This window comes from Malus domestica, chromosome 10 (assembly GCF_042453785.1).
Source record: "Malus domestica chromosome 10, GDT2T_hap1".
Classification (NCBI taxonomy): Eukaryota; Viridiplantae; Streptophyta; class Magnoliopsida; order Rosales; family Rosaceae; genus Malus; species Malus domestica.
Window position 1 is genome coordinate 8,750,225 of NC_091670.1, and position 18,360 is coordinate 8,768,584.

The window sequence follows — 18,360 nt, forward strand, 5'->3', positions numbered from 1 at the left end:
GACTCATCTAAGGATCTAGGATTTTAAGATAGCGGCTGAGTACAATTCTGCTATGTTCAGAATTACCTCCCAGTTGAAGCTCTGTGGAGAAACCATTACTGAGGAAGACATGCTGGAACATATTTTTAGCACTTTTCATGCCTCCAACGTGCTCATGCAGCAACAGTATAGAGAGCGATGCTTGACTTAGTACAACCAGTTGATATCTGTGTTCCTTGTAGCTGAGCAAAACAATGAGCTTTTGATGAAGAATCATCAGTCCTGGCTTACTGGATCAGCATCATTCCCAGAAGTGAATGTTGCTTCCCATGAAGGGAATACCACATCCTCTCATAACAATAATTACAAACGAGGACGTGGCCACAAGCGAGGTCGAAAGGGCAAGAACCATGGTGTCCAGTTTCACAACTAGGTTCCAAGGCATAATATAGACCCGAGCTTTAAAAATGCAAATCGCTAGAAAGGCAAAGCTCATATGAACACTCCTAGAAATCTTGAAGGAGTTTTCCATAGGTATGGTGGCAATGGGCACTGGGCATGTACATGTCGTACCCCAAAACATCTGGTGGATCTGTATCAAGCCTCCCTCAAGGAGAAGGGTGTCGAAACCAATTTCCTCGACCAGGCTAAACAGATGGATATACCTGATCCAGTGTTCGATTTATCAGGACAATTGAACACAACCCACCTGGATGTTTCATACTTCATTATTGAAAGAGGGAATGAAGTGTTTGGGTCCGATTAAATCATTTATGTTTGATGTACTCTTGTTATTTGCACTAGTGATTTAATGCTTGAACTTTCAATTCAATAAAAGTAGTATTCCAATATGAATAAACTGTTTTTAATTGTAATTTCCATTACTCAGAGATCATGGATAAAAATTATGGTTATTCTCAAAACAAGAGCAATAGTGGAGATTTTTGTCTTGCAGACAGCGCAACTACGTATACAATACTTCGACATCGAAAGTATTTCTCAAACTTGATACTTGCAAAAGTAAAGGTAACAACAATATCGTTGTACGCTACTCGATCCATTCAAAATTTGTTGAGTTTTAAAGACATACGTCTAAATGGATACCACATTGAAACAAAAAATGCAGAAAATGTGGAATATCTATGCATTACCTCCAATGATACCCAGAAGCGTATATTGGAGAAGTTGTATGGTTTATCGAGTGAATTGTATTATACATATATAAAGACAATTGAGGCATATACTATCATGAACCAGAAGTTCATTGATTCAAATTTATATGCTTTGGCATGACCATCTGGGTCATCCAGGATCTACCATGATGCGTAGAATCATTACCAACTCTAATGGACATCTATTATTGAGCAGACACATTGATGTCTTAAATGATAACCCTTGCAAGGCTTGTTCCCAAGGGAAGTTGGTAATTAGACCATCACAACTACAGGTTGATGCTAAATCCCCATCATTTTTGCAAAAAATTCAAGAGGATGTCTGTGGGCCTATTCAACCACCTTGTGGACCATTTCGATATTTTTTGGTTTTGGTTGATGCAACTACCCGATGGCCACATGTTTGCCTATTGTCTACTCAAAATGTAGCGTTTGCAAGATTTCTTGCTCAGATAATTAAGTTGCGAGCACAATTCCCAGATTATCCTATTAAGTCAATCCGACTTGATAACGTTTGTGAATTTACATCTCAAACCCTTGATGATTACTGCATGACACTGGGCATTGATGTTGAACACTCTATTCCTCGTGTCCATACTCAAAATGGCTTAGCAGAGGCATTTATCAAGCGGCTTCAATTAATAGCTCGCACTCTACTCATGAAAACAAAATTGCCAGTCTTTACATGGGGACATGCCATTTTACATGTTGCATCATTGGTTCGGTTAAGACCTATAGCCAACCACCAATACTTATCAATACAACTCGTGTTTGGGCATCAGCCAAACATTTCACATTTACGGGTTTTTGGTTGTGTTGTTTATGTGCCTATTGCACCGCCACAACGCACTAGAATAGAACCTCAGCGCAGACTGGGAATTTATGTGGGTTTTGATTCACCATCTATCATTAGATATTTGGAACCCTTAACAGGTGATATGTTTACAGCTCGTTTTGCTGATTGTCACTTTGTTGAGACAGTCTTCCCGTTGTTAGAGGGAGAAAAGACTGTTCCAGAAGAACGGCAAGAGCTGACATGGGTTGTTCCCACTTTATCTCATTTTGATCCACGAAGCACTCAATGTGAAGATGAAGTGAAAAGGATTGTTCATCTTCAAAGTATTGTTAATCAAATGCCAGATGCATTTAATGATGCTTCGAAAGTGACAAAGTCACATTCACCAGCTGCAAATACACCTGTAAGAATTGATGTCGCTGTTGGACAAAATAAAGTGGTAGTGAATGATTCATCTGGTGCACGCCTAAAGCGTGGTAGACCACCAGATTCAAAAGATTTAACCCCTCGAAAGGGAAAGATGAGGGCACAACTGAATCCATATGAAATCATTCATGAAAAGAAAGCGAATGATAAATCCACAATTCATGATTCTAAATTTTCTGAAAAAGAAAATGTCCTTGATGAGACATATGTCCCTGAAGAGACAGAAGTACATGAAAGTAAAGAAATCTCCATAAATTATGCATGTACTAATGAATTATGGGATTGAAATGAAGTAATCATCAACGATATGTTCGCTTTCGCAGTAGCCACTAAAATCATATTAAGCGATGACATTGAGCCCCGCTCTGTTGATGAATGCAAACAGAGACATGATTGGCCTAAATGGAAAGATGCAATCCAAGCAGAATTAAATTCATTGGAAAGGCGAAGTGTTTTTGGACCAGTAGTCCAAACCCCGCCTGGTGTGAACCCCGTATGTTACAAATGGGTATTCACAAGGAAACGCAACGAGAAAAACGAGATTGCAAGATATAAAGCAAGGCTCGTTGCACAAGGTTTTTCACAAAGACCTGGAATTAATTATGAAAAGACATACTCTCCTGTAATGGACGCAATTACGTTCCGTTACTTAATAAGTTTAGTGGTTTCAGAGAAACTTGATATGCGACTTATGGATGTCATTACTGCGTATCTATATGGAGAATTAGATACTAACATATATATAAAAGTCCCATAAGGACTTAAGTTGCATTAAACAACTAACAAACCACGAAGTATGTTCTCAATCAAATTAAGGCGATCGTTATATGCGCTAAAACAATCTGGGTGAATGTGGTATAATCGTCTCAGTGAGTATTTGATCAAAGAAGGATATGCCAACAATATCATATGCCCTTGTGTGTTCATTAAGAAATCAAATACTGGCTTCGTTATAGTGGCAGTATATGTTGATGATATAAACCTAGTTGGAACTCCTAAAGGGCTCAATAAAACTGATGAGTATCTAAAAAGCGAATTTGAAATGAAAAACCTTGGGAAAACAAAATATTGTCTCGGCCTGCAGATCGAGCATTGTGCTATTGAAATTTTGGTCCATCAATCAGCTTACATTGAAAAAATACTGAAGCGATTTGGCATGGACAAGGCTTATCCACTTAGCACCCCAATGGTCATTCGTTCTTGGGACATTAAGAAAGATCCTTTCCGTCCAAAAAAAAAAGATGATGAACTAGTCCTTGGTCCAAAAGTACCATATTTGAGTGCAATAGGTGCTTTATTGTATTTAGCACAATGTACTAGACCAGATATAGCTCTACTCCAACAATTCGTCATTGGAAGGGAGTCAAAGATGTTCTACGATACCTTCATTCGTAGGACAACAGACATGGGTCTTTTCTACTTAGACAAGTCCACAATTGACCAGATCCTTGTTGGATACGCAGATGCTAGTTTTCTCTCCGATCCGCATAAAGCCCGCTCACAAACTGGATATGTGTTCATTAATGGAGATACATCAATTTCATGGCGCTCAACGAAGCAAACATTAGTTGCTACATCTTCCAATCACTTGGAAATAATTGTTTTACATGAAGCAAGTCGTGAATGTTCTTGGTTAAGATCAATGATCCACCACATCTGGAATTCATGTGGTCTACCTTCAAAGACAGACACTCCAACTGTTATTCGTGAAGATAATGCAGTCTGTGTTGCCCAGATGAAGGAAGGATTCATCAAGGGCGATAAAACTAAACACATATCTCCAAGGTTTTTCAGTGCACATGAGCTTGAGAAGGCTAAAGTTATTGAAGTCAGACAAATCCGTTCCAATGAAAATTTGGCAAACTTGTTCACCAAATCTCTACCAAAGTGCACATTTCAGAAGTTAGTGCAGGGAATCGGATTATTTCGGCTTACAAATTTGAAGAATGTGGAATCAAGGGAGATACAATTCAGGGGAGCATCCATGATACATGCATGTTGTACTATTTTTCCTTCAATTAGGATTTTTCCCACTGGGTTTTTCCTATCAAGGTTTTAACGCGGCAACATAAACATGCTTAACACCATATATCAACAATCAGAGTAAAGTTGTACTATTTTTCCTTCGCTATGGTTTTTTCCCACTGGGTTTTTCCAAGCAAGGTTTTAACAAGGCAACTTGTGTTGATATGTGGGCATCCAAGGGAGAGTGTTGTAAAGAGTGGGTATGTTTGCCCACATGTATACAGTAAAGATTCATATGTTGAATAATGAAGTTTTTGTAAGTTTTCAAGGTAGTTGCTCTATAAATGGAGCACTACGAGTGTTCAAAACACACGGATACAAAAGCAATAAGAGAAGAAAGATAAGTTAGAATATTTTCTGCATTCTCCTATTTCTCTTTTACTTACAATCATTCTGTTATAGTTAATAAACAAAACAGTGTGATATATTACACCCTCTTCGATCTCGCTCTTAGCAAAGGTTATTTATCTAACTTTTGTCTATTTATAACACCACACTATTTTTAAAACAATAGTATAATCACCCACACTATTTCTGAAAGTGAATCAAAATAACCTACACTATTTCTGGAACTACAACATAATAATCCACACTATTTATGTATCTATAGCATATAACCCACACTATTTATCAAAGTGAACCAAAATAACCCACATTATTTCTAGAACTACAATGCAATAACCCACACTATTTCTAAAAATAAACCAAAATAACATATACTATTGCTAGAACTACAACATAATATTTCACACTATTTCTAAAACTACAGTATAATCACACACATTATTTTTAAAAGTGAACCAAAATAACTTACAGTATTTATGAAACTACAACATAATAACCCACAATATTTATGGATCTACAGTATAATAACACACATTATTTCTGAAAGTGAATCAAAATAACCCACATTATTTCTGGAACTACAATGTAATAACCCACACTATTTCTAAAGTAAACCAAAATAATATACACTATTACTAGAACTACAACATAATAATCCACACTATTCTGAAACTACAGTATAATCACCCACACTATTTTTGAAAGTGAACCAAAATAACTTACATTATTTCTGAAACTACTGCATAATAACCTACACTTTTTCTAGAATTACAACATAATAACCCAAAATCTTTTTTAAAGTGAACCAAAATAATCTACATTATTTCTGAAACTACAACATAAAAACCCACACTTTTTCTGGAATTACTACATATAAACCCACACTATTTCTGAAACTACAACATAATAACCACACTATTTGTGGAAAGTGAACCAAAATACCCATACTATTTTTAAAACTACAACATAATAACCCACACTATTTCTGAAATTGATCCAAAATAACTCACACTATTTATTAAAGGTAACAAAATAAACACCATTTATGGAATTAAAACTAAATAACTCAAACTAATTCTAGTTTTGAACAAAAAATAACGCACACTATTTCTGGAACTATAGCAAAATTATACATTATTTATGAAACTGAAAAAAAACACACTTTCTCATGGTTATAAAAGATGTTAGGTGCTAATCAGGTGACAAAATGAGGTTTAGGAGGATTAGGCAGATGTAAAGTAAACTTATTATCTATCTTTGGTGCCTTGGTAATTTTCATAGAATAAGATGAAAGTTTAAATAATTACAACTCCGTAATACTTTACAAAATATTTTTCAGAAATCATATGAATTTATTGTAAATTTAAAACAAAATAAAGTGTAAAACATGTAACAAAAAAAAAGCATTTGAATGTGACAAAAAAAAAAAAGCATTTCAACAACAATTTTAAAAAAAATTAAATAAAAAATGGAGGGAGCACTGAGATGCGACGCCTGGAGGGAGGTGGGGCCCCACACCATTTCTTAAGCATGTTGGGATGCTAGCTGTTCAAATTACATTGGAAAGCGAATTACTAAAACATTAAATATGAAAGAGTGATAGCAAATGGTAGACCTGGCAGTTTTTGACACGACACGGTGACACGACACGAAAACGACACGAAAATAACGGGTTTCGGGTCAACACGATAACTTATCGGGTCACTATCGGGTGACCCGTTAAGAACCCGTTAATAACGGGTTCTTAACAGGTATACACGTGGGTAACACGTGGGTAACCCGTTTCGACCCGTTAAGAAAAAAAATATTTTAATCATTTTAAAGTTTAATTACTAAAAGATTTATTATAAAATACAATAATCATATTAATATATACAATATATTCTATATTAAATATATAGTTTTGTATTATTGTTCTATATAAATTATAAAAAAATAAAAAAAGTTTTAGTCATTATTTATTTTTATTATGAGAGTTCCTTATTATTATTACTAGGATAAATTTTACATAACATATTCTTGTCCAAAATTAAAATATACTAGTATAGTATTTGTATATGCAAGAATTAAGAAGACATACATACAAGTATGAAAAATATGAAAGAATATATAAACACTCGTGATTTATCATTATTCCTTCACGAATAGATAATTGTTACACTTATATTATCGTTTAGATTTTTAAAATCCTTCAAACCCTCATGAATAATGTTTTTTATTTGAGGGCAAAATTAATAAAATTAATAATAATTATTGTAGAAGTGTAAAAAATGTAAAAAAATATATATACAATCACTCATATATAAAAAATGTAAATACTTTAAATTAAAGATCAAATTTATTCATTACATTCTTATAGGGTCGAGGAGTGTATATGTACAAAATCATCAAAATCGGAGCTAAAATAACCGTTAAATTGTGATTTTTCGTTTATAACCGTCGAACACTTTTGTTCCGTTACGTAATCTCTGAATGTTTGTTTTTTACAATTTTTTACTTTTGCAATCTCAGAATGTGTACAAATAAGTTTGACGGTTGGATCGTTGAAAAAAGTTTCGTAGAATGCATATTGCATCAAAACGGTAGATAAAACAAACACTTAGAGTTAATATTATACTTCTATTAAGTATAAAATAAGTTTTTGTGGTATCCACTAGTGTAAATACTTTAAATTAAAGATCAAATTTATTTATTACATTCTTATAGGGTCGAGGAGTGTATCTGTAAAGAATCATCAAAATCGGAGCTAAAATAACCGTTAAATTGTGATTTTTGGTTTATAATCGTTGATAACTTTTGTTCCGTTACGTAATCTCTGAATGTTTGTTTTTTACGATTTTTTACGTATGCAATCTTGGAACGCGTACAAATAAGTTTGATGGTTGGATCGTTAAAAAAAGTTTCGTAGAATGCATATTGCGTCAAAATAGTAGATTAAACAAACACTTAAAGTTAATATTATACTTCTATTAAGTATAAAAAAAGATTTTGCGGTATCCACTAGTGTAAATACTTTAAATTAAAGATCAAATTTATTCATTACATTCTTATAGGGTTGAGGAGTGTATTTGTAAAAAATCATCAAAATCGGAGCTAAAATAACCGTTAAATTGTGATTTTTCGTTTATAACCGTCGAAAACTTTTGTTCCGTTACGTAATCTCTGAATGTTTGTTTTTTACAATTTTTTATGTATGCGATCTCGGAATGTGTACAAATAAGTTTGACGGTTGGATCGTTGAAAAAAGTTTCGTAGAATGCATATTGCGTCAAAACAGTAGATTAAACAAACACTTAAGAGTTAATATTATACTTCTATCAAGTATAAAATAAGTTTTTGTGGTATCCACTAGTGTAAATACTTTAAATTAAAGATCAAATTTATTCATTACATTCTTATAGGGTCGAGGAGTGTATCTGTAAAAAATCATCAAAATCGGAGCTAAAATAACCGTTAAATTGTGATTTTTCATTTATAACCGTCGAAAACTTTTGTTCCGTTATGTAATCTCTGAATCTTTATTTTTTATGATTTTTTACGTATGCAACCTCGGAATGTGTACAAATAATTTTGACGGTTGGATTGTTGAAAAAAGTTTCGTAGAATGCATTTTGCGTCAAAACGGTGGATTAAACAAACACTTAAGAGTTAATATTATACTTCTATTAAGTATAAAATAAGTTTTTGTGGTATCCACTAGTGTAAATACTTTAAATTAAAGATCAAATTTATTTATTACATTCATATAGGGTCGAGGAGTGTATCTGTAAAAAATCATCAAAATCGGAGCTAAAATAACCGTTAAATTGTGATTTTTTGTTTATAACCGTTGATAACTTTTGTTCTGTTACGTAATCTCTGAATGTTTTTTTTTTACGATTTTTTACGTATGCAATCTTGGAACGCGTACAAATAAGTTTGATGGTTGGATCGTTAAAAAAAGTTTCGTAGAATGCATATTGCGTCAAAATAGTAGATTAAACAAACACTTAAAGTTAATATTATACTTCTATTAAGTATAAAAAAAGATTTTGCGGTATCCACTAGTGTAAATAATTTAAATTAAAGATCAAATTTATTCATTACATTCTTATAGGATTGAGGAGTGTATTTGTAAAAAATCATCAAAATCGGAGCTAAAATAACCGTTAAATTGTGATTTTTGGTTTATAACCATCGAAAACTTTTGTTCCGTTACGTAATCTCTAAATGTTTGTTTTTTACGATTTTTTATGTATGCGATCTCGGAATGTGTACAAATAAGTTTGACGGTTGGATCGTTGAAAAAAGTTTCGTAGAATGCATATTGCGTCAAAACAGTAGATTAAACAAAAACTTAGAGTTAATATTATACTTCTATTAAGTATAAAATAAGTTTTTGTGGTATTTACTAGTTTAAATACTTTAAATTAAAGATCAAATTTATTCATTACATTCTTATAGGGTCGAGGAGTGTATCTGTAAAAAAATCATCAAAATCGGAGCTAAAATAACCGTTAAATTGTGATTTTTCGTTTATAACCGTCGAAAACTTTTGTTCCGTTATGTAATCTCTGAATGTTTGTTTTTTACGATTTTTTATGTATGCGATCTCGGAATGTGTACAAATAAGTTTGACGGTTTGATTGTTGAAAAAAGTTTCGTAGAATGCATATTGCGTCAAAACAGTAGATTAAACAAACACTTAGAGTTAATATTATACTTCTATTAAGTATAAAATAAGTTTTTGTGGTATCTACTAGTGTAAATACTTTAAATTAAAGATCAAATTTATTCATTACATTCTTATAGGGTCGAGGAGTGTATCTATAAAAAATCATGAAAATCAGAGCTAAAATAACCGTTAAATTGTGATTTTTTGTTTATAACCGTCGAAAACTTTTGTTCCGTTACGTAATCTCTGAATGTTTGTTTTTTACGATTTTTTATGTATGCGATCTCCGAATTTGTACAAATAAGTTTGACGGTTGGATCGTTGAAAAAAGTTTCGTAGAATGCATATTGCGTCAAAACAATAGATTAAACAAACACTTAAAGTTAATATTATACTTCTATTAAGTATAAAATAAGTTTTTGTGGTATCTACTAGTGTAAATACTTTAAATTAAAGATCAAATTTATTCATTACATTCTTATAGGGTCGAGGAGTGTATATGTAAAAAAATCATCAAAATCGGAGCTAAAATAACCGTTAAATTGTGATTTTTCGTTTATAATCGTCGATAACTTTTGTTCCATTACGTAATATTTGAATGTTTGTTTTTTTACAATTTTTTACGTATGCAATCTTGGAATGTGTACAAATAAGTTTGACGGTTGGATCGTTGAAAAAAACTTGTCATTACGAGTGTTTATATATTTTTTCTATATTTTTTTACACTTCTACATTAATTAAAAAACTATTAAAGACTTTAGGTAAGCGAAAATATACTTAAAACAAAATTGCGTTTTTATGTTTTGGATGTGATAATATGAAATGTATATACTTATTTAGTATTATGTTTTTCATTTGATTATTTATTGGTTTAAAATATATTTTCCTTAACGGGTAACGGGTCGGGTCATATTACCTGTTAATATTATCGGGTCGATTTCGGGTCGGGTCATTTTACCCGTTTATTTTAACGGGTGTTACACGACACGACCCGTTAAGATATCGGGTATGACACGAAAACGACACGAACACGGAAAACACGACACGAATGCCATGTCTAGCAAATGGGATGGAAATGAAGACAGAAACTTTTATTCTTCCTCTCTTTCCGTTAGCGGTAATTATCGAAAGTTATATTTAACTGTGTTGGGCTTTGTATTCCAGCCCGGGTATAATTTTATGGCCTTTGTCCTTATGGTTAAATTTTAGAAGCTTTTGATTAAACAATATTTTAAGCTGGTTTTTGGTTAAAATTGTCTTATTCCAAGCTATTTTCATTAAAATTTTCTAAAATAAACTACAAATAACGAGACTTTTTAAAATAAAATCCCACACTTGGCTCCTCTAACAAGTGATTAAGTTGTGGATGATAATAGCAATGTTAGACCACTGACCGTCTTTCTGAAATTTAATTGTCTTTAAACAAATGTTCTCTCTCCTTTTTGTGTGTGCTTAGCTTGTTTTGTAATTGACAAGTCGTATTTTGTTGTGTCGTGCGCTAAATGAGCTAGAAACTTGTGTCATGCAGCAATTCATTTTACACATCTTCAGCTCGTATTTTGTGTGTCACTTTTGAAGGTCGAGCCTACTCAAATTTGCATGAAATGACACCATTTGGCGCTGAAAGTTGGCCAATTCTATAATCACATAATTATGTCCTACTGCCACAAATTTTTATTCATTTTGTCACTTACTAGAAGCAGTGCCCTCAACCATCAATTCGTTTTCAATGGCAAAGCATTCTTTAGAGCAGTAAATCAACAATCCCAATTTGTTTTGAGTCAAGGTGTCAGTGATTAGATTTGTGTGATCACCAATAACAAGCTATTACTATGAGAGCAAATTTTCGCCTTAGATTGAATTGACGAAAACCCACACACACAAGAAAAGAGACAAACGTAGCTAGACTAACACTGGTGTGTAAGGCATAAAGACTGTATGAAGTTATAAAAGTGTGAGTGAGAATTCTTAATTACCGGAATAAAATGGTTGGCATTCACTATTTATAGAGAATTGAGGAGTTAACCCTAGCGTCCAGTTTCGTTCTCTACACACCGAGGAATATTCCTTTGAGATTCTTGGAATATGCTTTGTAAAGTCTAGCCATGCTAAGAGATTGATAAGCAAGCCCATTACATATCAGGGTGATCTGCATAAGTCAAGTGGCGATCGACATGGACTGTTTGCGATGAATTGGACTGGGGGGCCTGTTGATTTTGGGCTTCTAGGACCTTCGTAGAGAATGTGACATGTTACTCCGTTGGAGTTCAACTAATGGTCTGCGTATTCCGTCAAGGACAAAGTAGATATATTTGATAAGTTGTACACATGATGTGTTCCTATTGGTCGGAATTTATTCCCACAATCATGTTGTTACATGTGAGAGTAATTTGAAGTTGGACATACCAAAATACAAAGATGTTGGTGTGTGAGAGTAAGTTGAGATTATCAAGTAAGTGGAGTCACCTGCCTCACTGAAGTTTTCCTACCTTAGCACATACGGGTGACAACAATGAACCAAATGAAATCGGTTTGTCAGGACAATTTAAATAGCAGCAGCCAAAACCACACCAATTCCATCTCCTTTCGTAGATAACTTGATTGAATTTAACTTTTGGGAGGCGTTTAATTCACCGGACTAGGACTTGATTAGGCTATTCACCAATTCTAACTTGGATTAACCATGGGTCTAATTAACAATTGGGTAAGTTGGAATTATACCTTTTCTATGTGGGCTTATTTTAGATCATTTAACATGAAAGGACTAAATAGAACCAACCTAACCCAAATCAATCAGTTAATTAGTCCAAGCCTTTGGAGTATTTTGTAGTAAACTAATTTGGAGAGTTCTAGAGTGACTTAATTTGATTGCGTAATGGTTGTGAAAAAAGGAATTAATGCCGTTATATACTTTAAACTGCCTTTTTGCTCTTATAGTTGGACCTCGTTTTCATCCCTAATTTGAAGAGACCTCTTACTTAAATATATACATTACAAACTTTTTTTCTTGAGATTATATTGTCAAATCATTATTTAACTGTAAATTTGAACAACACATTTAGACAAAAATCAAATGAATTAATGAAAAAAAAATCTCACAATTGTGACAACTTGAGTTATCTCATTGCAATAGGTAAATACTGAGAGAAAATAAAATGCAAAAGGATTAATGTTTTGGACGAGTGGTGTGTTCAACAGTACTTGGTAGGTCACTAAGAGTAAGCTCAGACACAGTTGGTAGAAGATCTTTCTGCTGGTACTTACTGTTCATATAATGCGCGCACTCAAACTCCAGAAACACCTGACGCCCCGTCTGCCCGGCCCCTACAACAAATTGGCCATACTACCACGAGATGAAGACATGTATGTAAAACCATAAATTATTGCAAAATTTTAGAAGAAGATAAAAGATAAATCAAGACAAAAGAGAAATGCAAAGTTGAGGAGGAAGGAGGTCAGAAATCATTGCGAGTTTTCGGGTGCAAGGACGAATATATGTAAAAGCTGAAATACTTGTAGGCTGTGTATAGTTGCATATAGTACCTTTGCTTAGATGAATGAGAAAATTTGTGGCTCTAGGCAAGTTAGCTGTAGCAATATTTACTATTGGTACTGTTTATATTAAACTGATTGACATCAGATACTATTCCTTGATGCTTTGGCTTAAAGGAAAGGAGAAACAGAAAGAAATATGTGCGCGTGTTGTATATGTAGTGCAAAAAATGTCTTCTCTTATCATACAACCTAGCAACGTAAGCATCCTATGTTAACTGTCAGCAGTGTGGAACTTGATTGGTTTATAGGTTGTGAGATAAAGTTACATACGAATTATATTTAGAAGGAAAAAAATTCTGTTGGGATTCTATTCTATATAGCCTTCTATATATTACAATGTCAGAGCTAACATAATCAATAATTCATATTCACAGTTGACAACTTTACATTGTCAAGTCGTCTTTCAACTTAAAGTGTGTAGTAGAGTTTTAGAGTTCTAACACATATAGACTTAAAAGGAAGATTAACTCGATACATAAATCTAAAGTAACTAGTTAGATATAGACAAAACATTCTAATAAGTAACTGACGTGGCTTTGATTCGTAGTGGTAGTCATGGTTTAGGGTTATAGGTTTACATTAGGGTTTTGATTATTGCGGGTTGTACGAACTTGGCTTTGAGTCTTGCTTATATGGTGGGAGTATGATTCTCTCCTCTTTTTTTTCTCCTTCCCTTCTATTTGAACGGTTATGGTTAAACCACGTCAATATCTTATATTAATTTTAGGGACACTTTGGATGCGGTCCCTAGCTATCAATATTCTTTGATTGAAACCTGGTTAGTTTTTAGTTTTTTATTGAGGTCTCTGACATTAATGTAATAATGTAAGTTACTATATTTTTTTAATTAAAAATTAAAAATTGAAAATTGTAATTGTTTATATTAATGAGATTTTAAATAAAACCCATAATTTATGGGATTAAAAATAATAAAATATAAATTATTCTCTCTATTATATTGTGTGTGTGTATAGATATACATATATGTATGGGTACATTAACCAAAATTAACAAAACAAAAGTTATTGTACCAAAACATGGATACATTCTCAAATCAACGAAAAATAATGTACTCATATAAGTTTAAACATAGATTAAAAAATTTGAATGGATTTTATATTAAAAAATGGTACATTTTACATATAACAAATTGATATATTTGAGAATGGGTACATTTAAGATTAAAAAAATTGAAAAATTATATGAATGGGTACATTTAAGATTAAAAAATTGAGAATCTTTTTATATATAAAAAAACTAATAGGTACAAACTTAATTTAATTTAATTTTTTTATTATTTTGGAAATGTTTGAATTGAAAATTAATTAGAAGTTTAATAGAGGTGTGAGTATTAAACCCTAAATTAATTACTAATTTTTATATTAAAAAATTATATAATAAACATGTAAATTCATTATCACATTAATACTAGGGACTTGAATCAAAATTTGAGAAGTAATAAGGTGTTAGTCAATGAACAGTAAAAACTAAGGACTGGATACTAATTTTCCCTTAATTTTATATAAAAAGAGAAAGACAAAAGATAGAATGTGAGAGGATGTGAGAGAAATGGATGAAAAGAGGAGGAGAGAAAATTCTAGTCCTATATGGTGTGACATGGGCTTTCCTTTTTCGAGTTTATTACTTAGTGTCTGTAGACGTCTTGTGGGGTCACAGTTTTTCTTATGCAATATTGTTTCTTCTAACAAAAATTAAAATATTAGCTCTCGTTACAGAAACTCTAGCATAGTCTTCAAGTTTATTTTCGACATAAACCTTAACTTCGATAAAACATTGTATCTATACTGAGAATAATATATTTTTGTTGGACTTACATCGCTAGACGAATACTATTGTTTATGATGAATCTAAACATCACATGTTAGGTTAGGATCAACATGATCAATGGATCGGATCCACAATACGAAAACATATGAACTCATGTTGTCGGATAAAAGAACATTTCCTCAAGCATGTATTATTTATTATTTAAAATTATAATTTGGTAGTGAACCAAAGGTAATCTGGTAGAGAAAATGGTTTCCCTACACTATTTTTCTATATTTTTGTTATTTCTGACATTTAAATTGAATAACGCTAGTAAAAACAAAAAACAAAAAAAAATAAATAACTTTGTGAGAATCAGGAAGAATGGTGGGCATAAACTTTTTCTCCTTAATTAATTTCACAACAAGACAAAGATACACTTCCAAAACACAACCATGCTTTTGAATTATCATCAATGTTATCTTTAAAGTTTAAAGAAGCACCGACCTTTTCCACATCTCTTTGATCTCTCTCTCTCTCTCTCTCTCTCTCTCTCTAGTATCTTTTTTTTCTTGCAACTGCCAGGTAAGACTTTGCTGAAAGACACAGTGAAGAGGGAGTGAGAACAAGAGTTTGCTTCAAAGCTAGAATTGATGGGGGCGTCAACTTGCATTACTTTTAATGGTGCAATTCTACTACTTTCCAACTATTGATCTCCTTTTGAACTACACAACTCCTATTAATTGTCTACCACTTAACAAGCAAAAAAGCTGCTGGCCTCACACAACCCACAAACACAAATTAAACCCAAAACCCCCAAACACTCAGATTGAAAATCATCAAAACTATATATCGAAATTCCAATGATTTTTTTATACAATTAAGGGTTACAACTCTTAATTATAGATAGACATGAAGAAATTAAGATGGTGAGGCAAGGAAGAGGAGGAAGAGAAGAAGAAATAATGGGTTCCAGATGCCAAGACTGTGGGAATCAATCAAAGAAGGAGTGTGTGTACATGAGATGCAGGACTTGCTGTAAGAGCAAAGGGTTTCACTGCCAAACTCACTTCAAAAGTACTTGGGTTCCTGTCCACAGAAGGCGCCACGCTCATCACCAACAGCTTCCTTCTATTGATCCACAGCACCCACCTCACCTTCATCAAGGGCACAACTACAACCCTAGGAGGACAGCAGCTGGACACGTCATCACCAATTCCTCTTCATCTGGTACTTGTATTACTATTTAATTCATATGTATAGATCATGATTTTTTCTTGAGGAGGTTGACGAATGTGATCTCCGTGTACTAACCCTAACAGTGTTCTTTCCCTTTACTCTTATACTAGCTAGTACTATACCACTGTTTAGGAATATTGTAATTCTTTCTTCAGACAAACACATCGATATAATTTTTCCTTGATTCTTTGTATAAAATGAACATCAATTTTAATATAAATATTATTTTTCATCTTGCTAATATGGGTTGTGTATTTTAGGGCAAAATCAACAGGTTAACAATTTTCCAGCAGAAGTGAATTCCATGGCCAATTTTCGCTGTGTTCGAGTGCGCTCCGTGGAGGATACGGTCAATCAGCAGGCTTATCAGACAAGTATGGTAATCGGGGGGCATGTATTCAAAGGTATACTTTATGATCAAGGCCCTGATTACACCACTGCAGCTGGCCAAAGTTCCAGCTCCCAGCATGTAATGAATAAGCAAACTAGTAATTTTATTAATGCTACTGCTTCTGCTTCAAATATTACTGCTTCCACTCCATCAGCTGCTGCAGATCATCAAGTGCCACATCATCATCAACTTCCTTCTTCTTATCCGTTGATTCCTTTTAATGCATTCATGCCTGGTACGCAATTTTTCCTTTAACCCAAAATAATGATGAGCCTTAACTAGGATCTCTGTAATTGGTTCTTGTATTTAAAAAATAAGGATACATGATTAATTATGTAATAATAATACTTTTCATACGATCATCCTAACCATTTTTATTTATACAGTAAAGCCTCTATATATTCATAATGTTTGGTCAAATCAATTTTATAACTTTTTGGAGGTTATTACTTAATAGAGGTGTAGCTAAAAAGTTTAATTTTACTTGGTTTTTGTTAACGAAATTTGTATGGATACAAAGAGCTACTAATGGAACACGTCAATTTCCAAGATGTAACATTGGAAAAAGAATGACACCCAATCTTAGAAATCTATTGCATATATGTATGTAGTACTCTCTTTAATGTTTCTCTATAAACATGCTTGAGAAGCTGAGAACTTTATGGTGTCACCAAGAACTTGTCCATGTTGATGGGCATTACGTACCAGCAAGCTCAAAGGTGTGATATCAACTCTAAAAAATAAATTTGTCTCAAACAATTATACAATTTTTTTTTAGTTCATCTTAAACTTTTATTCGTGACATGTCATATTTTTGTACTTACTGACAATAATTATTATATGGAAGTGAGTTTTCTTAATACAGGACCTAGAAAAATTATTACTTATTATAATGTGGAGTTTATTCCTATATATAACTGGTCTAAATTTTTTAAACTAAATTTGCAAACCAAAGGATGTGGTTGTAGATGATTGGATTACTAATTAAGTGTCGATTAACACACTTGTTTTTTATTGGTAACACATCATTTAGTTTGCAATTTGATTTAAAATATTTGGTCTCCCTAACATTACCCGTATACTATATATATGTTCCACCAAATATTGGAGTGTAAATAATGAAGGAGACCAAAGATCAAATCCCCTCCTTATTAAGTTATATAAATAGCAAGATACATAGTATGTGTCATTGTAGATTTATGTACAGCACATTCATATATACCAAAGTAAGAAACACATAAATTAAAAAAATGAAGAAGCTAGATGAGCTTTAATTAATTAATTACATATACTTATGTTTGTTTCAAAATTCAATGTTTACATTATGTGATGGTGTTCTCTGTGATATTCTCTCTGTGAAATGTTGTTGTATGTATATACAAGAAAATTTTGAAATTTGTCTTCTTGCATAGTTTTTTATGGTTAATTCTCATCTTCAAGGCTAATATACTTGTAAAGTATAATTGTTTATGAACTTCGAAACCACTTTTCTCCAGCATTTCCGTTTCTTTGCCGGTTTGATGCAATGTCTGGAGCAGTGAAGCATGTTTTTGTTTTATAAAAATCTCAAGTACTTTGCATGTGCATCAAACTACATATATTTACAATTAACCAAAACATCCAAGAAAATGTATACATACAGAGACACGATCTCAGAGGCCTGAAGCAGTGAAGCATGGCCCATATAGAATTCAAGGAATTGCTGCTCATCAAAAGCTGGTTTTGTTTATTTTAATAATTTGGATCGATATTATACAAAATTCAGAAACGTTAATTGTTAGTCATTTTGCACATAATGTTTGTTATTTTTCTTGAAAAAACGTTTTTTTTTTGCTAGAAAATAAAATTTATTTATTGATAAAACATGTGTCTACAAGTTTCAATATCTCTATAAAGTTTCTAACAAAAAAAATATATATCTCCATAAAGTGTAGCACTAACATGCATACTTAATAATTATTCAAAGTGGGTATCATATAATTATATTCTAATTTTTTCACAGTTAGGGGAA

At 32.6% G+C, this 18,360-nt stretch overlaps 1 protein-coding gene across 1 annotated transcript; it reads left to right on the forward strand.

Moving 5' to 3' along the window:
* Window positions 1-15,223: 15,223 nt before the first annotated feature.
* Window positions 15,224-16,711, forward strand: LOC103445118 (protein SHI RELATED SEQUENCE 3). The gene is made up of 2 exons (XM_008384097.4): window positions 15,224-15,949; window positions 16,219-16,711. The coding sequence occupies exons 1-2, from the start codon at window positions 15,646-15,648 to the stop codon at window positions 16,602-16,604; spliced, it is 690 nt and encodes a 229-aa protein (XP_008382319.1). The 5' UTR covers window positions 15,224-15,645; the 3' UTR covers window positions 16,605-16,711.
* The last annotated feature ends 1,649 nt before the right edge of the window (window positions 16,712-18,360 follow it).